The 24,137-nt window shown below is 47.5% G+C and overlaps 1 protein-coding gene across 3 annotated transcripts; it reads right to left on the reverse strand.

The window, feature by feature from the left end:
• On the reverse strand, positions 1-24,104 carry SLC31A1 (solute carrier family 31 member 1). Of its 3 annotated transcripts, none has more exons than XM_073640557.1 (5): positions 23,965-24,104; positions 1,504-1,681; positions 1,236-1,308; positions 678-846; positions 1-539 (listed from the first exon to the last, which is right to left on the reverse strand). In XM_073640557.1, the coding sequence occupies exons 2-5, from the start codon at positions 1,639-1,641 to the stop codon at positions 338-340; spliced, it is 582 nt and encodes a 193-aa protein (XP_073496658.1). In that variant the 5' UTR covers positions 1,642-1,681; positions 23,965-24,104; the 3' UTR covers positions 1-337. The 3 variants fall into 3 exon arrangements, with proteins under 3 accessions (XP_073496658.1, XP_073496660.1, XP_073496661.1); XM_073640559.1 differs by having other exon boundaries at positions 23,999-24,099; XM_073640560.1 differs by lacking the exon at positions 23,965-24,104 and adding an exon at positions 14,653-14,734.
• Positions 24,105-24,137: the final 33 nt, after the last annotated feature.

A 24,137-nucleotide genomic window follows, 5' to 3' on the forward strand; every position in this document is an offset into this window, starting at 1 on the left:
ATAAGGATTTAAGCAATTAAGGAATTGTCCATGTCAACCATCAACTCGGATTTTAAGGCTTGGCTTGAGTCAATGGGGGCCCCTACTGGTTAAGGGAGGCATTGACTGAGTAACGACAGCGGGGGTTCAAGGAACAGTCCATAAACAATCCATTACTGGTCAAGAAATCCCCAAGTACGAGGACATCAAGGTGACGGTAATACACATCTGATATAAAATAAAGGCATAGGAGGATTTGGTTGCGTTGGTCACTCATCATCTCGGTCAAGGAGGCGGAGCTCTGTGCCAGCGTCACCAGAGGTCCCATCACCCAAACCCTTGGGGTGCTGGTCCTTCATTAATGGCAATGTTCGGTTATGTCCACCACCACAGCCTTCTTCCAGCTGAAGAGGAAGTAGCCGGTGCCTGCTCCGGCTGCCACTGCGATGCACAGGTAGGCGTTGTAGGTCATGAATACCAACATAAGGAAGTAGCTGACCACCACTTGGATTATGTGCAGGAAGGTCTGGAAAACGTGGGGTAGGCTCAGCATCTGCTGTCTGGAGGAAAGAATAAATATAGTATTATTTAAAAGGGGAAGTCCAACATGTGGGGAGAGGAGGGAGATGCAGCTGCAGAATAAATATCAATAATAGCCTCCACCATTTGCACAAAAGGGACGGCTGAGCCCTTCTTACCCTACGGTCTTGTGAGTCTCCATCAGGGTTGTGCCGTTGGGCCCTGGTACCGGCATGGAGTTATAGCGGATGCTGACTTGCGACTTCCTGAGCAGAGATTCCCGAGAGATCTTCAGCCCCTCATACAACAGAGCGAGCAAAAAGACAGCCACAAAGGCTCCGGCCATTTCTATTACCGCGCAAGGTGGAAAAAGATGCAGATCAGTATGTGCATTTTAGAGCAACATTTTACCTGCACTGGTACACTGTAACGGGGTTGCATAGCAGAAGAGAGATTATACTGCCATCTCACACGGTGCTGGTACACTGCTAGACTACGCCGTCACTTTACGATTAGTGGGTCTTAGATCTCCAGGACTCCAGCATCATCTATTGTCAAGTGTACGCAGCTCCTAAGCAGCTCTATGTGTCTCCATAGTAAGACTACAAACAAGCGTTGTGAAGCCTGATCCCGTAGTGATAGAGGGTAAAGAGTATCCTGACTCCACTACTGCCAGGATGAAGAATCGGCAGAAGGGAAGGGTTAAATGAAACGTTGATATGCGAGTACGTACTGACCTCCCGCCGTATTGATCACCAATCCCGTGAAGAGAAGCTCCACGTTATCGTATCCAAAGTAAAACGTCATGTGCTGCGGAAAAATAAGAAGAGATGTCAGCGGCCATCTGCAAGGATGGAATTTACACCCTCCACCCCCCATTTCTTGTAGACAGGAGGGCATTATGGCCCACCTGGGATGTAAGTCACTACCTGCCATGATGTCTGCTCGCCCTGGATGACCCTAAAAAGGTGCAAGGAATTATGAGCATCCAGGACTGGTACTCACCATCATATGCATAGACCCTCCGTCTCCACCTCCATGATTGTGCCCAGTCGTGGTGGGATGGTGGTGCCCACCTGAGGTGGGATGGTGGTGCCCACCGTGCGGATCAGACGTGGTCATACTATTGTGTGTGTGGGACATTTTGAAAACCTTCAAGAACAGCTATTCCCTCGTATCAACCCTAAAAAAAAAAAAAACTTCAGAAACATTGTTACATACTAAGAACAGTGGAAGATACAAAATAACAAAGAACAAATCCCAGAGTGATGGACGGTATTTAAGTAGAAGGGCCGCGATTCGCCCGGACGTCATCAGCGGAGGAGCAGAGAAAACTCATCCTGTTTTATTAGAGGTTTGTCTGTCCAGATAGCGCCCCCTGGGGACAGCCTCGGCCTTTTACTGGCTCCAACTGCAGATTGGACCATTAAAGCTGATAACTAATAAAAAGGAGAGACGGCCGATCTGTGTCATCAAGAAACGCCCCAACGGAGGATGAAATGTGGCTGTGTGTGGGTGAATAGTATATATCTGAGCACTACCCGTGAGTATATTCATCAATAAGAAACAGTAAAATTATATGATATATTATATAGATAGATATGCACACATTCTGACAGCAAGCAGAGATCTTAAAAATGGTAAGGAATTGAGACAAAAGTACACTGCTCAATAAAATAAAGGGAACACAAACAGAATATAACTCCAAGTAAATCAAACTGCTGTGAAATCAAGCTGTCCACTTAGGAAGCAACACTGATTGACAATCAATTTCACATGCTGTTGTGCAAATGTAATAGACAATAGATGGAAATTATTGGCAATTATCAAGACACCCTCAATAAAGGAGTGGTTCTGCAGGTGGGGACCACAGACGACATCTCAGTACCAATGCTTTCTGGCTGATGTTTTGGTCACTTTTGAATGTTGGTTGTGCTTTCACACTCGTGGTAGCATGAGACGGACTCTACAACCCACAGAAGTTGCTCAGGTAGTGCAGCTCATCCAGGATGGCACATCAATGCGAGCTGTGGCAAGAAGGTTTGCTGTGTCTGTTAGCGTAGTGTCCAGAGGCTGGAGGCGCTACCAGGAGACAGGCGAGTACACCAGGAGAAGTGGAGGGGGCCGTAGGAGGGCAACAACCCAGCAGCAGGACCGCTACCTCCGCCTTTGTGCAAGGAGGAACAGGAGGAGCACTGCCAGAGCCCTGCAAAATGACCTCCAGCAGGCCACAAATGTGCATGTGTCAGCACAAACTGTTAGAAACCGACTCCATGAGGGTGGTATGAGGGCCCGACGTCCACAGATGGGGGTTGTGCTCACAGCCCAACACCGTGCAGGACGCTTGGCATTTGCCACAGAACACCAGGATTGGCAAAGTCGCCACTGGCGCCCTGTGCTCTTCACAGATGAAAGCAGGTTCACACTGAGCACATGTGACAGACGTGACAGAGTCTGGAGACACCGTGGAGAGCGATCTGCTGCCTGCAACATCCTTCAGCAAGACCGGTTTGGCAGTGGGTTAGTAATAGTGTGGGGTGGCATTTCTTTGGAGGGCCGCACAGCCCTCCATGTGCTCGCCAGAGGCAGCCTGACTGCCATTAGGTACCGAGATGAGATCCTCAGACCCCTTGTGAGACCATGGGCTGGTGCGGTTGGCCCTGGGTTCCTCCTAATACAGGACAATGCCGGACCTCATGTGGCTGGAGTGTGTCGGCAGTTCCTGCAAGATGAAGGCATTGAGGCTATGGACTGGCCCGCCCGCTCCCCAGACCTGAATGCGATTGAGCACATCTGGGACATCATGTCTCGCTCCATCCACCAACGTCACGTTGCACCACAGACTGTCCAGGATTTGGCGAATGCTTTAGTCCAGGTCTGGGAGGAGATCCCACAGGAGACCATCCGCAACCTCATCAGGAGCATGCCCAGGCGTTGTAGGGAGGTCATACAGGCACATGGAGGCCACACACAATACTGAGCCTCATTTTGACTTGTTTTAAGGACATTACATCAAAGTTGGATCAGCCTGTAGTGTGTTTTTCCACTTTAATTTTGGGGGTGACTCCAAATCCAGGCCTCCATTGGTTAATAAATGTGATTTCCATTGATGATTTTTGTGTGATTTTGTTGTCAGCACATTCAACTTTGTACAGAACAAAGTATTCAATGAGAATGTGTGTGTATATGTAGCATTGGCGTCTCTGCCCCCTGCCAGGCAGAGACGCCGTCCCACTCACCTCCCCGCGCTCCTCTTCCTGCTGCCGGCGCGCGCAGCTCCCCAGGCACTGTCCTTAGGGCGCTCTTAAAGGGGCCGCGCGCGCCGTCCTAAGGAGTCCCCGGCCAATTGCCGAGGGTTCTCCCATATATAAGGCACCTCCTCCAAAATGGAGGTGCCCGAGCAAAGTTGTTGCACAGTGTTTCTGACCTTTGCTTCAGCCCTCAGGTCCCGCTGCTAGCCTGACTTCCAGTCCTGCCCGCCAGCCTCTTACCTGCCTATTTCCTGCTGTGCCTGCCAGCCCGCTCACCTGGGAGCACCTGCCTGTTACCTGCCGTGCCTGCCAGCCCGCTCACCTGGGAGCACCTGCCTGTTACCCACTTATTACCTACCGTGCCTACCCGGAGGCTCCTGCCGTCACTTGCCGTGACCACCTGCCTAGAGACTTCCGCCGTCACTTGCCGTGACCACCTGCCTAGAGACTTCTGCTCACCAGCCTGCCTGCTGTGCCTACCTGTTATTCTGGTCAGTTCCTGCCATCTGTACCGTGGGAGTCACCCGCTCCCTTACAAGGTCGTCCCCAGAGTAGCACCTGGTCCCTCTGCTCGGTCCCTCCCTGGTCACGGAGTCGTTAGCCGCCGTACGACCAGGGTCGGTCCGAGTTGATACTTAGTCACGCCCCCCCTGGGTCCCTCCTTGCACCGTAGCACAGAGGTTCCACCTCCCGGACGGACCCGTAACAGTTTGCTCGGGCCAACGAACCCGGTGGCACCCAAGCCCCCTCGCTTACGGACCTGTACCAGGAGGTTTCTCGTCAGAGATCCCAACAGGAAACCATTGTGAACTACCTGAGGAATGTCAACTCCCGTCTGGACACGCTGTCTGTCCCACCTGTATGCACCTCGAGTCGTGTGACTTCCGCTCTGGCAGCACCGCTGCCCACCAATACCACAGCATCCGGCCCAGGTCCCCAGCTTTCTGCGCCTCCTCGTTTTGGAGGTGACCCCGTCTCATGTCAGGGCTTTCTGAACCAGTGCACGCTGCACTTTGAACTCTTGGCACATCAGTTCATCTCCGACCGGGCCAAGGTGGCATTCATCATGTCCCATCTCTCTGAGGAAGCACTGGCATGGCTAAATCCCCTGTGGGAGAGAGGGGATCCCCTGGTGTCCTACCTATCGTCTTTCCTCGCTGCTTTCCGGAAAGTCTTCGATGAACCAGAACAAAAATCCTCTTCAGCCTCCTCTCTGCTACGTCTCTGCCAAGAGAGTCTCACCGTGGGCCAATATGCCATACGGTTCCGTGCCCTCGCTTTTGAGCTTGCCTGGGACAACGAGGCTCTGGTGTCCGTCTTCTGGGAGGGTCTTTCCGATCGGATAAAGGACGAATTAGCCGGTCAGGACATGCCTACCACTCTGGATGACCTGGTGTCACTAGCTACACGGACTGACATCAGTTTCCAAGAACGTACCAAAGAGACTACCCGGGAGAGAAAGTTTCCTCGCCTTGCTCCTACTTTCCAGAGACCTGCCTCTCAACCAGTCACTCCCCGGGCGCACTCGCCCGAACCTATGCAGATCAACCAGACCAAGATGGTCAAATCTCGCCAAGAGTCACGCCGAGCCGAGGGGAGCTGTTTCTATTGTGGCAGTAAGGAGCACTTCATCCGTTCCTGCCTGGAGAAGCCGGGAAACTCCAGTGTCTAGGACCGCTCGGAGAGGTCGTCCTAGGCAAAAGTAAGCCCTCTCCGTCCCTGACTGTCTGTCTCTATCTCCTGGGGAGAGAACCGTCACTTTAAAATTGCTCACCTGGATTCTGGAGCTACTGGAAACCTCATTTCCTAGTCCCTGGTAGAGAGATACCGGATTCCCACCAAACCTCTGGCTGAACCATTGTCAGTCGCCTCCGTGGATGGAAGACTCCTTCCGGTGACCATCCTGCTCGTCACTGAACCCATAACCCTGCAGGTGGGAATGCTGCACTCTGAGAAGATCTCCTTCCATGTGCTGTCCGGACTCTCTCACTCCCTATTGCTAGGTCTACCCTGGCTCCAGACACATGAACCCGTGCTGAACTGGCAATCCGGTGAAGTACTCCGGTGGGGGCAGGATTGCCATAGGACCTGCCTGGTTCCGGTTCACCCGGCTCGTCCTCCACCTACCCCGGCTAATTTACCCGGTTTACCGGCACCTTACTGGTCCTATGCAGATGTCTTCGGTAAAAAGGAAGCAGAGACACTGCCACCTCATAGGCCATATGATTGCCCGATCGACCTGGTACCCGGCGCCACTCCACCCCATGGGAGTATTTACCCGTTGTCGTCAGCCGAAACACGAGCCATGTCGGAGTACATCGAGGAGAATCTGGCCAGGGGATTCATCCGGAAATCTACCTCCCCGGCTGGAGTCAGATTCTTCTTCAAGAAGAAAGATGGTTCTTTACGCCCCTGTATTGACTATAGAGGACTCAACCTAATCACGGTAAAAAACAAATACCCCCTGCCGCTCATCTCCGAGATGTTTGACCGTCTTAAGGGAGCTAGGATCTTTTCCAAGCTAGATCTACGTGGGGTGTATAACCTGGTCCGAATCCATCAAGGAGACGAATGGAAGACGGCATTCAATACCCGTGACGGTCACTATGAATACCGTGTGATGCCTTTCGGTCTCTGCAATGCTCCCGCAGTCTTCCAAGAATTGGTCAACAACATCTTCCGTGATCTTCTTTACTCTTGCGTGGTGGTGTACCTGGACGATATCTTGGTCTTCTCTCCGGATCTTCCCACACACCGGAGGGATGTTCGTCAGGTCCTGCTTAGGCTCAGGCAGAATCACCTCTATGCAAAATTCGAGAAGTGCCTCTTCGAGCAGACCTCTCTTCCATTCCTGGGCTATGTTATTTCCCAGACAGGCCTACGAATGGATCCCGAGAGGCTCTCTGCTGTCCTAAAAAGTGGCCCCGTCCAGAGGGGTTGAAGGCAATTCAGCGATTCCTGGGCTTCGCCAACTACTATCATCTCTTCATCCCGCACTTCTCTTCCCGGACTGCTCCCATATCTGCGCTCACCCGTAAGGGAGCAAATCCCAAGGAATGGTCGCCCGAAGCTGAGGAGGCCTCTCTTTCTTTAAAGCAAGCCTTCTCCTCTGCCCCGGTGCTGCACCGTCCGGACTGCAACAAACAGTTCTACCTGGAGGTTGATGCTTCCTCCTCTGGAGCCGGAGCGGTGCTCACCCAAAAGTCTTCATCCGGGAGAATGGAAACCTGCGGCTTCTTCTCCAAGTCTGAGAGCAACTACTCCATAGAAGACCGTGAACTGTTAGCCGTTAAATTGGCACTGGAGAAGTGGCGTTACCTGCATGAAGGGGCTCTATACCCGGTGATCATCTATAAGGATCACAAAAACCTGGCATATCTCCAGAATGCCCAAAGACTCAATCCGCGTCAAGGCCAGTGGTCTTTGTTCTTCGCCCGCTTCGAGTTCGTCCTACATTTCCACCCAGCGGACAAGAATGTCAAAGCCGACGCCTTGTCCCGATCCTTCCTGTCCTCCGATCAAGAGGAGGAGCCTATGCACATCATCGACCCCTCCAAAGTGAAGAATGTGGCCCCCTTGGATCTGACTCGTCTTCCACCCGGTAAGACGTTTGTAGCGGTACCAGATCGTGAGAAGGTTCTTCACTGGGGTCATTCATCTAAACTAGCCGGCCATGCTGGCCAAAAGAAGACCTTCCTGCTCATCACCCGGCATTACTGGTGGCCTACTCTGCGCAAGGATGTGGTAGACTTCGTCTCGGCCTGTTCGTCCTGTGCTCGCAACAAAGTTCCCAGACATCTTCCAGCCGGTCGCCTCCTGCCTCTTCCCGTACCTGCTGCCCCGTGGCAGCACATTGCTATGGACTTTATTACTGATCTCCCTGTTTCTGCCGGTTGTTCAGTCATTTGGGTGGTCGCCGACCGCTTCTCTAAGATGGCCCACTTCATCCCTCTGCCTGGTCTCCCGTCTGCATCGGAGCTGGCCAAGTATTTCTTCCGTCATATCTTCCGTCTCCATGGCCTACCCCTCCACATTGTGTCGGATCGAGGGGTTCAGTTCACCTCACGTTTCTGGAGAGCTACCTGTAAGCTACTGGATGTCACCCCGGATTTCTCCTCTGCTTACCATCCACAGTCCAATGGCCAAGTGGAGCGTATCAACCAAATCCTTACCAGCTACCTCTGGCACTTTGTTAACGCTCACCATACCGATTGGGTGGAGCTCCTACCATGGGCCGAATTCTCCTACAACAACCATGAGAGCGAATCTACTTCTAAATCCCCGTTCTTCGTGGTCTACGGTCAACTTCCTCGGATTCCGTTTCCCATCTCCGCCTCGGTGGACAACCCTGCCGCGGAGGCTCTTGTCAGCGAATTCTCAACCATTTGGGAAAATACTAGGTCCGCACTTCTTCAGTCCTCCGAGCGGATGAAGAGACTGCTGACAAGAGACGTCTGGATCCGCCTCAATTCCGCCCGGGAGATAAAGTCTGGCTCTCTTCCAAACATGTCCGACTCAAAATACCCTCCTATAAGTTAGGCCCTCGGTTCATCTGTCCATTTGAAATTCTCAAACAAATCAACCCAGTGGCCTACAAGTTAAAACTCCCGGCCACCTTACGGATTCCCAACTCCTTCCATGTATCTCTCCTCAAACCAGTTGTGTTTAACTCTTTTTCCAACAATCTATGTACTCCCCCTGCTCCGGTTTCCGCTGAGGACGTTTTTGAGGTAGAGAACATTCTGGCCACTAAGAGGGTAAGAGGAAAAACCTTTTTTCTGGTGGATTGGAAGGGGTTTGGCCCAGAGGAGAGAACATGGGAGCCCCGGGAGAACATCCATGCCCCGCTTCTCCTTGAAAAATTCCTTTCTGGCATAAGAAAGAGGGGGTGTAAAGGGGGGTACTGTAGCATCGGCGTCTCTGCCCCCTGCCAAGCAGAGATGCCGTCCTACTCACCTCCTCGCTCCCCACGGGCACTGTGCTTAGGGCGCGCGCGTGCGCTCCCTCCCTCTTAAAGGGGCCGTACTATAATATAGATAGATAGAGTACAGACCAAAAGTTTGGACACACCTTCTCATTTAAAGATTTTTCTGTATTTTCATGACTATGAAAATTGTACATTCACACTGAAGGCATCAAAACTATGAATTAACACATGTGGAATTATATACTTAACAAAAAAGTGTGAAACAACTGAAAAAATGTCTTATATTCTAGGTTCTTCAAAGTAGCCACCTTTTGCTTTGATGACTGCTTTGCACACTCTTGACATTCTCTTGATGAGCTTCAAGAGGTAGTCACCGGAAATGGTTTTCACTTCACAGGTGTGCCCGGTCAGGTTTAATAAGTGGGATTTCTTGCCTTATAAATGGAGTTGGGACCATCAGTTGTGTTGTGCAGAAGTCAGGTGGATACACAGCTGATAGTACTACTGAATAGACTGTTAGAATTTGTATTATGGCAAGAAAAAAGCTAAGTAAAGAAAAACGAGTGGCCATCATTACTTTAAAAAATGAAGGTCAGTCAGGCCGAAAAATTGGGCAAACTTTGAATGTGTCCCCAAGTGCAGTAGCAAAAACCATGAAGCGCTACAAAGAAACTGGCTCAAATGAGGACCGCCCCAGGAAAGGAAGACCAAGAGTCACCTCTGCTTCTGAGGATAAGTTTATCCGAGTCACCAGCCTCAGAAATCGCAGGTTAACAGCAGCTCAGATTAGAGACCAGGTCAATGCCACACAGAGTTCTAGCAGCAGACACATCTCTACAACAACTGTTAAGAGGAGACTTTGTGCAGCAGGCCTTCATGGTAAAATAGCTGCTAGGAAACCACTGCTAAGGACAGGCAACAAGCAGAAGAGACTTGTTTGAGCTAAAGAACACAAGGAATGGACATTAGACCAGTGGAAATCTGTGCTTTGGTCTGATGAGTCCAAATTTGAGATCTTTGGTTCCAACCACGGTGTCTTTGTGCGACGCAGAAAAGGTGAACGGATGGACTCTACATGCCTGGTTCCCACCGTGAAGCATGGAGGAGGAGGTGTGATGGCGTGGGGGTGCTTTGCTGGTGACACTGTTGGGGATTTATTCAAAATTGAAGGCATACTGAACCAGCATGGCTACCACAGCATCTTGCAGCGGCATGCTATTCCATCCGGTTTGCGTTTAGTTGGACCAGCATTTATTGTTCAACAGGATAATGACCCCAAACACACCTCCAGGCTGTGTAAGGGCTATTTGACCAAGACGGAGAGTGATGGGGTGCTACGCCAGATGACCTGGCCTTCACAGTCACCAGACCTGAACCCAATCGAGATGGTTTGGGGTGAGCTGGACCGCAGAGTGAAGGCAAAAGGGCCAACAAGTGCTAAGCATCTCTGGGAACTCCTTGAAGATTGTTGGAAGACTACCTCTTGAAGCTCATCAAGAGAATGCCAAGAGTGTGCAAAGCAGTCATCAAAGCAAATGGTGGCTACTTTGAAGAACCTAGAATATAAGACATTTTCAGTTGTTTCACACTTTTTTTTGTTAAGTATATAATTCCACATGTGTTAATTCATAGTTTTGATGCCTTCAGTGTGAATGTGCAATTTTCAGTCATGAAAATACACAAAAATCTTTAAATGAGAAGGTGTGTCCAAACTTTTGGTCTGTGCTAATATATATATATATATATATATGAGAAACGTCTGACCTCTAATTGCAAAATTGCAAACAAAGGTTTCAGTACCAAAGTTCTGTTTTTCTATTGAATTAAATGCTAATTTAATGCAATAAAAGGCAAATTAATTGTGTAAAAATCATAAAATATGATTTTCTGGATTTTTATTTTTAGATTCTGTCTCTTACAAGTGACGTGTACTTACACATACATAAGGTATATACAATCTATATATAAATATGCAGTCACTGTGTACATACATTACATTATTTATCCTGTACTGATCCCGCGTTACATCCTGTATTATATCCGAGAGCTGCACTCACTATTCTGCTGGTGCGGTCACTGTGTACATACATTACATTACTTATCCTGTACTGATCCTGAGTTACATCCTGTATTATACTCCAGAGCTGCACTCACTATTCTGCTGGTGCGGTCACTGTGTACATACATTACATTACTGATCCTGAGTTACATCCTGTATTGTACTACAGAGCTGCACTCACTATTCTGCTGGTGCAGTGACTGTGTACATACATTACATTACTGATCCGGTACGGACCCTGAGCTACATCCTGTATTATACTCCAGAGCTGCACTCACTATTCTGCTGGTGCAGTCACTGTGTACATACATTACATTACTGATCCTGTACTGATCCTGAGTTACATCCTGTATTGTACTCCAGAGCTGCACTCACTATTCTGCTGGTGCAGTCACTGTGTATATACATTACATTACTTATCCTGTACTGATCCTGAGTTACATCCTGTACTATATTCCAGAGCTGCACTCACTATTCTGCTGGTGCAGTCACTGTGTACATACATTACATTACTTATCCTGTACTGATCCCGAGTTACCTCCTGTATTATACTCCAGAGCTGCACTCACTATTCTGCTGGTGCAGTCCCTGTGTACATACATGAGCTGTATGACTGTAGTGGAAGACCATCAGCTGCACATTTGGGTCTTATCTCAGAAACCTGATTACATTGGATGCAGGGAAAGGTCGGTGGTCGCCTGCAGCTTGTTCTCTGCTGTAAGGAGGACGTCTAATGGATCATGTTTCTTACAGGTAATCACATTAGATTGGACTAAATGCAATTTGTACCAAATAAGTGTAATTACGCCTAATATGTCACTGCCTCCTGCTTTTTCCCCTTGTTTTGGACAGATTTTGATTATCAGTTTTAAGACTCTTAGAGGAGCACACATTCCACCCCCACATAGCAGAGTCTGAAGAGACCACCTGAGTCAGGCAGTTCCTGCTGTACTCGGCACTCTACAGCATAATAGAGTGCTTAACCGGTGTGGACCCCCAGTGATAAAGAACGCACTCCTCATTCAGAGCATCCTCTCCAGGATGTCAAGTGTCAGTATGACTCCAAGGGAAAGTCAGGGCTGCTGAAAACAGGCAGATATTGAGGGGCAGCTCTAGAGAAGACTGTCAACCAAATTCAGCAAGCAAAAAGTATTAGTGCGTATGATATTACAAGCGAAGATAGCTGTCTATCCCGGGTGTTAGCATTGTCACCATCAGAGGGCACCCTATTGCCGTCTGTGCTATGGGGTCTCTGTCATTGCCCCCCTGATGGTCCACTATTGAAATACAGAGCAAGTCACTGTATTGGTTCTGCCAGGTGATGGCACGGATGACAGGTGGCGTTACATAACCCGGACATTCATGGTTAGAATATTGAGCAAGTCTGGAAAGGAGCACTGAACTGATTTCATCCTGTGAATGTTTAATAATCGGATGACGAAGGACGCGGAGGAAACATCACCGGGAAATCAGAAAGATTGCTACATCGGCTTTCAACATGGATGTCAGCACCGATGGCGTCTCCCTCTCTGGAGGACCCGGGGCATCCATCCAAGACATAACATGGATTTCAGTGGGTGCTATCCAATATAAAAACCAAAAAGCGACCAGCACCTTTGAACAGAATAGAGCAAGTGTGAACAGATGCAAGCTGCTATGACCATATAATATAGAAAGAAAAGATTACAGCTGCCTCTGTAAGCGCTAAATGCAAACATTGGACATATGAAATTTGAACTGCATTACTGCCATATGGAATATACTTATAAAAATGAAGGTACTTGGAGCATAAACTGGCCAATTCATGAGAGCCCATGGGCCACAATAAAGCGACCATACATTGATGGGACCCTACACCCAATATTTATCAAAACATGCAGAAGTGGTGATGTGTTTCGATTATACTTTTGCTCTGTTTGTTCCACTCCTGATTTTGGGTTACAAATACTGGTGTCAAATACTGACCAAATACTGAGGTGTGAACGCAGCCTTAAACTCACTCTGAAGAGCAAGGGAATAGAAGAAGGATCATTCAACGCTCGACAGGAGAAAACACCAGACAATCACCTAAAGTGATGTTTTCAGTGTGCTTTAAAGGGAAACTGTCACCCCACTGGGAGATATCTGACCTCTACTATGGCCATACAGGGTATAGAAAAGTAAATCTATACATACCTGTATGGTCCATAGTAGAGGTCTCATTACAGAGAAATGTAGATTTATCTCCCGGCGCATGCACAGAGCGCGGCTCACAGGGAGCGCCCTTTGTTTCCTCCCGGACCCGTTTGGCTGAGCACAGTGCAGCAGTGCTCTATTGCGCAGGCGTCGGGTTATCACTGCATGTCTATTGCGCATGCGCCGGGAGGTAAGGGAAAAAAGCCCACGTCGGGGGGGGGGGGGGGAGCAAATATGGTAAACGTGGACATAGGCGGGGAATTGGTGGAATAATAAGCAGATGGGCGTGGCTAGCTTGGCGTCCGGGGGACGCCAAGCCTGTGAAAAACCAAGTAGATAAAACTACATTTCTCTGTATTCAGACCTCTACTATGGCCATACAGTCATGTACAGATTTACTTTTCTATACCCCGTATGGCCATAGTAGAGGTCTGATATCTCCAAAGTGGTGACAGATTCCCTTAAGTAAAGCTGCCGGACCAGAGACCAGGGCTGTGGAGTTGGAGTCATGGAGTCAGTGTCCATTTTGGTGGAGTCAGAATCGGAGTCTGTATAAAATGGACCGACTCCAACTCCTAAAATATATAATAAATTGGGTACAGTAGTTCAATGTAGTTTGTGGGGAATATTTTTTCATAACAATTTGGGAAAGTTATGAAATGTCCTAGAAATGTCTGTCCTATTCCTGATCTAAGGGTCTAGACTTTTAGCCGAGATGAATCTGTGCTACAGTAAATTTATCACTTAAACATGAGCCGTGTATGAGGGAGTCAGAGCCAGAGGTTTGGCTTACTGACTCCACAGTCCTGCCAGAGACACACGCGATCATATTAAAATCATGATGAAGAGTGAAAGAATCTGTAGAGGGAAAAAAAGTGTGTAGGGAGGGGGTGCAAGTAGGCAAATAGGGAAAAAGTGAAATACGGAACATGAAAAGAGTGAAAAAATCTGCTTAAAAAGGTTAAAAAAATGAAAAAAAAAGGAAGAAAAAAGTCAAGGAAATTATGAAAAAAAGGGTAGAAAAAGGGGAAAAAAAAAGGAAAAGCAAGTCAAAACCTGGCCTCTGGTATAAAGGCAGGTGTACTAAGAAGTTTTTGGCACTTGTCATAAATAGGAGAAATGGATTGTGCAACAAAAATAAAGAATATCACAAATGTAATTGATGAAAGTGAATCCAGAATCAAGTGTGAATGAGATGGGCAGGATATTGGGGGCAGCGATGCCCAAGAGGGTGATGAAGAAAAACATGGACACATCATGCACAAAAATTTACATTTGTCTCCTAATTATCCCGTTCTTCCCAATTCATTTGCACAGTCCTGCTATAGTGAACCCCAACTAATCTGTGCCCCCCCCTTGTTAAACATGGTGGTTGAGGAGGCTGAGACATGCGGTGCCGTTTGCAGGCTCCTTAAGTTGTACAGCTGCTCCTCTATCGGCCTGTGACATGGAGGGGAGAAGGAAGTCAGTGGTGACCCCAAAAACAGCTCCATGCATCTCAACTTCCAGGACTCATGGAAAAGCGTATCAAAAGAATATTGGGGTTTACAATTCGGCCGTGTGCCATGTACCAAGCATCCATGCCAAGAATAGGTGAAGCAAACGATTGCAGCCATAAAGGGTCCACTCAGTCTTGCAGGGGCTGCACCTGCATATAGATGACTGCCCCTTTAATTGCAAAAACAAAACTACAATCTAAAATATTGGAGCGTTATTTACTATAATAAAAAATCAGAGCTCACCAGCCCAGAGGAGATCTCCTGACGAGTCCCAGAGGTGCGGAAGAGTGAGCAGAGGGTTAGGTACTCAGGAACTCCTCCCCTACCGGCTAAGAAACCGGCTCATCATTTACATGTGCATCATCCGGAGCGTGGACTCGCACCCCCTGACACATCCCTGTGTCCTAGGACATCCACAACACGCAGAAAATCATGGAAGTAATAATGGACATGTACAGTGATTGCAATCTCTATTCCTGCTGATAGCAGCAACATAGTTTCAATCAACTAGGAAGTTTCCATCCTATTAACATTAGATCTATTAAAAAAGGGAAAAACGAAAAAAGAAAAAAAAAATCCTATTTCATGGTTCCAGATAGAGGTTGTCAAATTACAAGTCTAGACCGAAGAGGCGAGACCACACTGTCATAACGAAGCCTCACCACTCTTCTTTATTAATTATGATTTTAGCTACATGAAAAAGTGTAAAAACAAACAAAAAAAACCCCACAAAATATAATCTTTACATTTTGTGCAGTGACAACAAATATATCTAAATACTCGCAATGTATCTGTAGGTCGCCCCTTTAAGGATCTGATTTTTACCCTCTTCCTTAATACGTGATGGGTCGAGCTCCTGCACACGACAATCCCTATAAGTACACAGTAAGTGTATGCAAACAGCACAACACTTTGGCAGAACACAGATTCCTCATCCACGTTTCCTTGATGGGGACAAGTCAAAAAAACAAGAGCAATGTCCAATGTCGCTTCTGTTATACGAGGTGTCAGGCTTAAAAACAAATAAATCCAAAAACAAGCAAACAAGATAGAAATAAGATGGGAAAAGTAAAAAAAATACCAAACAGAAGAGAATACAAAAGAAAAACAATGAGGAAATGCTACAGGTGATGAGCAAAAATATCAGAAGTACCCTGGTCTGGCGTCCAGTTCAGCCCTCCACTACAGCTGGGCTAGGGCAGTGATCAACCTCTGTCTGGCACCATGGGCATCTCTGCCACTCATTAGGTGACACAGGATTGCCAAAGCAGAGGTGAACGATGCTCTAGTCCAGCAGTCTCGAAAACCGTACTGGACCACGGTACTTTGGTATTTTCAAGAAATTAGCAAAAAAATATACATATAGAAAAAAAAGTTACAAAAATTAGGACATATACATCCACAGTACTGGACGAAAGTTTGGACACCCCTGCTCATGTAATGGTTTTCCTTGTTCTTATTCGAATGCACACATTGTAGATTCAGACTGAAAGACTATGTGTAACACCTTAGGCTCCTCACAGTGCCTCTCTGTAACTCTGATGACGGCTTTACACCCCCTTTTCAGTCTCTCCAGCAGCTCAATCAGGTTGTCTCCTGGAATCGCTCCCAATGAACAGATAGCCTTGTCAAGAGTCCATCTGTGGAATCAGAAAGTGTTTGCAACCATCATGGAGGTCAGAATCTGAAAAATTGCTAGAACCTGAAGGTATCTTCACTTGCAGTCATGAAAATTATCATTCACTAAGATGAAACTGGTCATGAACACCACTCCAGGAAAGGAAGACTAAGAATTACAGTACCTCTGCTGCAGAGGATAAGTTCATCAGAGTCACAAAATTCAAATTGACAATACTACAGACAACAGCCCGCAAAAATGCCATTATGTAGCAGACAATTTCACATCAGCTGTCCAGAAAAGACTGCAAGAAGCGGCCTTTATTGTTGAATTGCTGCAAAGAAGATGCTACCGAGGACCGCAAACAATAAGAGACTTGAGTGGACCTAACACAAGGACTCAATGTTAGATCAGGGAACATCTGTACTGTGGTCCGAGGAATCAAAATTAGAGACTTTTTGTATCAACCACCGTGTCTTTGTAAGACACAGGAAAATCCAACTTCAACAGCATGGCACCATAGCTTTCTGCAGTGACCACCGACCCATCTGGTTTGCTATTAGTGGGATCATCATTTGTGCTGCAACAGGACAATGACCCCAAAACCCTCCAGGAGAGGTATGGCGGCTGCGTAAGAGGACATGGTCTCCACAATCACCGACATCAAGTGAGATGGTTTGGGATGAGTTGGATGCAGAAGGAAGACATAGCAGCAACAAGTGCTCAGCACTCTGGGAACCCATTCAGGACTGATGGAGCCAGTCCAGGTGACGACCTAATGAAGTTGCTGGAGAGAAAGTCAAGAGGGAGTAAAGCAGTGATCAGAGTAAAAGGGGGGCACCAGGAGGAAACGAAGGTGCTACACATTCTGATTTGTGTCACATATTGGCAGCAAAACCACGAAGAAAGCAGCATTCAGTCTGAATCTGCAATGTGCACATTCCAAAAAGGACAAGTACAACCACTGCATAAAAGATGGAAGTCCAAAGTTCTGACAAGTACAAAATGTGTGTTTGAACGAATTGGGATCACCATTTTTCATAGATTCCCTATCGTATTCCAGGGTCAGGGGCCCCCGACTGCTCGTGGCGATTCAAAAAAGTGTCCTGCAGTAAAAGCCGGGCAGAGTCCAACAGACGGGTGTGATGGCTCCTTCAAGAAAGTTCAAACTCATTAAGACATTATTTTTTTGGTTTATGATGCCACCGTCCTTACAGCCTGACACTATGGAAAGTCATCACATGTCTACAGGTCGCGCCGTCTTATCTATGTGGGATAAATGCAGCTCTCGAGGAGGAGCGAAGGGGCTATTGACATTGATGTACATGTACTGTACATACTTAGGTACAGGAGAATGTCGCTATTAGTCTTTCACTGAGTCAGCATTTTGCATCACTGAGACACTGTCTTATTACGGAGTGTATGAGATAGTCACTGTGCATACAGTACAACTGTAGGAAGGGTCACGTCGTCAACTTACCTTGAAGAAACAAGCCAAAAGGCCAAGAAGAAAGACCTCTTGTAGTAAGCCGCTGAGTACTTGGGGCTTCTTTGCTCTAGACCTTGGCAGGTGGGCACCCTGAGCCCCCTCCCCCCCCCCCCCATGATATCCAATAGTCCCCAGTCACAGAAAGTGACAGTAAAGAGGGACACAAAAACTTCCTAAACAACAATGTGATTTACATGCAACCTTTTTTCCACTTAAGTCAATTAGATGTTATATATGATGCTTTGCAAAAGTTGCACCCGCAACATGGAGCCTGGAGGGGCCCAATAGGTTGCTTTGGCCCATATGATAAGACCAATACAATTAGAGACTCCATGATTATTTGGAAGATTTTGCATCGGGCCCATGAGCTTCAAGTTACGTTACTGGGTAGTGCCACAAAAGGTCTCTATACCTATAAGGGGGACGCGTGTTGCAAAAAAAAAAAAACTAAATGAAATAATGCAGCCCCAGCCTAAAGAGTGAAAAAAACCCTCTCAGGCTGTGTGCCCACGTAGCATTTTTCAAGCGTATATGCTGCGGAATTTCCGCAGCGTAAACGCTTGAAAAACGCATGTATATCCGCACCCCATGGTCCCCAATGGGATTCCGCAATGTCAATGCCCATGCTGCGGATTTTTCCGCAGCGTTTATGCTGCGTTCAAAAATCCGCAGCATGTCATTTAATTTTGCGTTTCCGCATGCAGAATTGCCTTTGTCCAATGCATAAAAAACGCAAGGCAATTCCGCATGTGGAAAACGCGTGATAAACGCGCGATAAATGCGTGCGGAATTCCGCATGCGTTTTTTCCGGGAGAGGACTTGCAGAAATGAAGCAGAAATTTTCTGCTTCATAAATGCAACGTGGGCACATAGCCTCAAAATTCAAAAAAAAAAAAATCAAAGTCACTAGATACAGGGGGCACAGGGCTAATCACGCTTTCCCTTTCTGACTGGGTTGTCACGTCGCAGCAATTAAACAATTATTTCTTCCCCAATTAGGACAGGTTTATTGATGTTCAAAGTCTCCCAAGTGAAGTCAATCATCCTCATCACTGATCAGCAAACCAGCGCTCCGCAGATCATTAACCTCACACTGATAAGCCCAGAAAAAAAAAGAAGAAAAACCCCTGCATGGATTCAGGAGCGAGAGCAAAAGCCATGCCGGATCCCTGGGAAGCCGCTCGTCATTCTGCACTTGGAAATGGTGAAGGAGCAGATTTAAAGCGTAGACTCCAGAGTCATTTTTACATTTATTTCATGCTTTACGTCCCCCTTACCTCCCCCTCCACTTTGGGCAAAATTCTACGCACAAATTAATTATCAATACTAAAAAGACAAGTGACAGGAAATTACATCCTGCACCAGTTAAATAAAAAAAAAGCGCTACCAGCAGTTCATGACGCAAGTAAAGATCGGAAAGCAGCGTTATTCCATGTCATAGTGAGCAAGAGGAAACCCTGATCCGTGTCCCCATGTGTGCAGCCGCGGGGCCCGTCCAGCAGTCACACATGGCTCCTCAGTACAAGGCTTGGCGAGAGGACAGGGAAATAAAGAATGCAAGACGGAAGCAATGACAAAGTCTATCCAAGATGCCAAGAAGCAGGATTAGTCAGGAACCGATCCAACAAGTAGTTAGGAACTGATCCAACAACGGACCCCCGAGATTACGTCACACCCGACGCCTGATGCATATACAACACAAACTCCTCCAGAAGAAGCTCACAAATCACACAAAAACCAACATCAAAACGTATAGTATAGTCCATCTGGAGGGGGGAGTATTATAGTAATTCTATTCTTTGTACATAGGGGGCAGAATTATAGTAGTTATATTCTTGTACATAGGGGGCAGTATTACATGTCACTGAATCTCATATTTGCCTCATATTTTGGTTACAGCAGTCCTCATTTACTTCCACTTCGGCCCACACACAATCACTATTGTTCGGCCCGGTACTCAGTCTCGGCTGCAGATTAATGAGGCTTCTGCTTGTTTGTGAGCGCTGAGCCGGAGTGTAGACAATAGTCACATATTTGGTGATAGCTGACATGTTGACATATTATTGAGGTTCCCGGGCAGGACCACTCAGGGAGAGAATCCCTTGTTGCAGATGAACTTTGATCCCAGTGATTTGTAACTTGTCACTTTTCTACAATCCAGCGGTGAACTGCAGCTTCACATACTACACCTCAACTTTAATGTGACCCTCACTAAACTCAATGACAGCACAAACCCAGGTCTCTGCAATGTCCAATAGAAAGAACAATCCTGAGTAGTCCATAAAGAAAGATTGGGATCCTAAGGAATCTGCGACAATGTTTCCAATTATATTGGTTAAAAAAGTTGCAAAATAAAAATGCAAACAAACCTCCCTTCTATTTCACAACAGCAAGCTCAATTTTTCTAAACAGAACCACAATCCCCAAGTCTTAAAGGGACAGTTACACAAAAGCTGTTATAGTCTAAACATCGCAGACCCCCGGGATGCAGAAAGCAAGAGCAGCGTGCGGCCTGACAGCATGTGATCAGGAGCGTGAATGACCGAACAATGCGACAGAGAATGTAAGTTTTTATATCCCTCCCCAGGATCTCTTTCCTCTTTTTAGAGGATCAAGGAACAAAACTTTCTATATTCGGGGATAATGGGTCAAATTGTAAATATATCACTTAAAATCTGACATTGCGGATTCTGGAAAAGATGGCTGATACCAGTGAGGGGTGTAATAGCGGGTGCGGATTGGGTCAGAAGCCGGTAATGAGAAAACACAAAGTAAACTATCCAACAAATAACGCGGGTGCCAAGCACAACAAGCCGGGCGCAATGTCCATGCAGTGCCTGTACAAATATGTGGGCTGGGATACACACAGGGGGGTGCCCCTTTACAGAATACTCAGACCCTCTCAACAGACCCATTACTTAAGAGACCTCCAGATTATTGGAACTGACAGATTATAGGACTATATACAGTATTTATAGATTTGGCCGAGAGGAAGAGGGGTAAAAGTGACCGGAGGGGCGGCAGCTACAATGAACTAGAATACAGACTGCAAAGAAAATGCCCTCACATGACCCCCTTAATCTCAGACAAACCCTCAGCAGGGGCAGCCTGACCCTAAAAGTCGGATGGTTAATCCTGGGAATGAGCTGCCAAGATCTGCAGAACTAAGCAGCTAAATCCATGAAGGTAGAGAAAAAAATGGCCTCTAAGACGTTCAAGCAGTGGCCTATGGAGGAGTTATATTTCTCATTGGTTATAGGGATGCTCATTTCCAATTAGGAGGAAAATGCCGGGGAGGGCATCTGTACTCGGGGCTGTGACAGGGGCCACATCAAAGGACAGATTTACAGAGTGAGTGACGTATAAAGTTCTTTTCAGTTATACAGGAATGGAACGTCAGAATCCTTCCCTACATAAAACTAGACATAAAGTCACTACATGGCAAAACTTTGTATTTCCTTCACTACATAAATGATACAGAGTAAAGAATTGGGCCACAAGTCCTTAATCACTGAATTCTAGTGTACACCCTCTGGCCCCTTCTCCCCCAGCCCATTGCTCCCCCCCTATATATAACCTCCCAGAACTGCTGGTGGTGCAGAGCTCTCTGATACCAGTGTCATCCTGTACTAGGACCAGCGGGGTAAAAAATCCTTTCATGACATTTCCGAAATCATCCCTATCATCTGTGAGTAATATTATTGAGAAGTGAAAGGAACCGCAGCAACTCAGCTATGAAGTCGAGACCCCGTAATGTTACAGAGCGGGAGCCGAGTGCTGAGGACAGAAAAGTCACCACCACTCTGCAGACCCTATAACTGCAGGGTCCAGACCTCCTCTGGTATAACCTCAGCACAAACACTGCGCCCCCGCCGGGAGCATCTTGCAGACGTACATCACCAAGCACAATGCTGAGCGTCAGATGGAGTGGTGTAAAGCCGCAACCACTGGACTCTGGAGTAGACGTGTTCTGTGCAGTGACAGATCGCACTTCTCTATTTGGCATCTGATGAACGAGCCTGGATTTGGTGATTCCAGGAGAACGTAGATGCATTGTGCCTGTAGTACAGATGGTGGAGGAGGATAATACTATGGGCTGTTATCAGGGGTCGGCCTTGGCCCTTTGGTTCCAGTGAAGGAAAATCCTACATCTTCATCACTAAACAATACATTATGGACAATTGTAGCTTCCAGCTTTGTGGGAACAGTTTGAGGAAGACCTTTTTATGTCCCCCGTGACTGTGCTCAGTGCACAAGGAGGGGGAGTTTGGTGAAAGAACATGAGCCCAGACCTCAGCCCCACTCAAGAATGGAGATTGTGAGCCTCGTCTTCACCAAATTCAGGGTCTAACCTCACAAATTCCCACAGATGCCTCCAAAAGCTTGTAGAAATCCTTCCCAGAAGAGCGGAGCCATTATATTTGCAGAGGGGACGACTCCATATTAATGTATATGGATGTAGAATGGGAGGTCAGAAAAGTCCTCGAAGGGGCAATGTGGAGAGGGCACATACTTTTCTCCAAGCAGTGTATATCACACTTTTACCACATTGCATCATTAGTATCTGCCACTTTTTCATATGACACCAGACATAAAGCCCCTGTAATGTGGTATTATGTAGACACTATATGACAACATTTTACTACTAATGGCACTTTATGCTTTATTGTTTACATGGCCCTAGAGCAGTGATGTCAAACTCAACCACACAGAGGGCCAAAATGAAAAACTTGGACAAAGTCGCGGGCCAACCATTATACAGTACAACAGAGTCCTCCAATACAGTCTAACGGGCCCCACAGAGTCCTCCAATACAGTCTAACGGGCCCCACAGAGTCCTCCAATACAGTCTAACGGGCCCCACAGAGTCCTCCAATACAGTCTAACGGGCCCCACAGAGTCCTCCAATACAGTCTAACGGGCCCCACAGAGTCCTCCAATACAGTCTAACGGGCCCCACAGAGTCCTCCAATACAGTCTAACGGGCCCCACATAGTCCTCCAATACAGTATAATGGGCCCCACATAGTCCTCCAATACAGTATAATGGGCCCCACATAGTCCTCCAATACAGTATAATGGGCCCCACATAGTCCTCCAATACAGTATAATGGGCCCCACATAGGGGTGATGGTTCTGGTGTCGTGGGCCAAATAAAACCACACCGCTGGCCAGATTTGGCCCACGGGCCAGAGTTTCACATATATGCCCTAGACTGTGCCTGTTTAAAACAGTAATACAGTGCCCATATGACATTTTTACTACTATTGGCACGATGTTTCCTATATGACATTAGATATATTGGCATTGTATTGCAGCACTACATTGGCATCATATGGCACTATTACTACTACTACTAATGGCAGCAGCATGGCATGAAACATAACAGTTGCATGACATGAGCGCTATATGGCACCTTTATATAATGCCGTCACTGTATGACAAATATTAGCACAGTTACACTGGTGTCGCACTACATCCCACATTGTGCACGGTCAGATGTAATTTCATGGCGCTAATACCTAGTAAGGAGTCCACGGCGATATCATTATCAGATGACCCAGCGCTGGGGCGCAGCCAATATGTCACAGAGAAGCTGCATGTGCCAAACCCTCCCGGACGGCACCCGCCAAGGATTTTCTGAAGAGTTCCCTTTCATTTTCTCCCAGTCTGGGGGCAGTGGGGAGATTGGCACAATTTTAGTAGAAATGCTAATTACAAGACTTACGAGAACAAAGTCAACGAGATCAGAATGCACATTAAGCCGCTGTCAACCATTCAGTGACTCCACCCCAAGGACTCCTAACGCTCATGACTTTAAAGGGATACTTCACAAATTAGACCCATCAGTCTCCCTCTGCTGGCAGAAAGAAGTATGTGCAAGGCAACAAGTCCAGGGATGCAACATTTTTAGTGGAGTGTGCCTTTAAGTTAAAGGGGGGAGTCCTTACGGGATGGAGAGGCCAGAGGTAAATATCCAGGTCTCCCTATTATAGGGTCCTATGACTAATAACTGAGCACATCCGCCCACATGACTGATGAGCAGTGAACTAGGAGAACTACAACACCCAGCAGAAATCTTCAGAAGATGTCAAAGAAGTTCTCCACCACTGAGGGTGCCCTAAAGCGGTTACCATGACAACTGCAATGGCAGAAATAGGGGGAGACCCCACTAAACAATGCCATACTACCACACTGGGAACCAGGACAGGGACATGAAGCACCAGCTGAGCCCCTCCTGGTCCATGACCCCAATATTCTGGGTCGGTGCTGCTCCTGGGAGGCTCTGCAGAGCATTGCTCTACCAGCGCAGGACGCAGAGCCTCTCACTGACCATGTAGGAGGGTTACGGTGACCCCTATTAAAGGTGAACTCTGCCTCCACGTGTAACTTTCCACAACTCTGATAGTTTGGCCCCCAGCGCAATGCCAGGGCCTCTCCCTCCTCACCCGGCTGCCACCGCCGCTGTCTGACCGCTGTTACCTCCGCGCTCCACAGCCACTATCCAGCGCCTCCGACTCCGAGAGATCCGCCGACAAGATTCCGCCCCTTGACGTCATCGAAGGGTGGGGCGTGATCAGAATGCCTCAATGAGCCATAACACCAAGCCACGCCCTCTCCT

This window comes from Phyllobates terribilis, unplaced genomic scaffold, assembly GCF_046119375.1.
Source record: "Phyllobates terribilis strain yellow unplaced genomic scaffold, ASM4611937v1 Scaffold_7__3_contigs__length_470593459, whole genome shotgun sequence".
Classification (NCBI taxonomy): Eukaryota; Metazoa; Chordata; class Amphibia; order Anura; family Dendrobatidae; genus Phyllobates; species Phyllobates terribilis.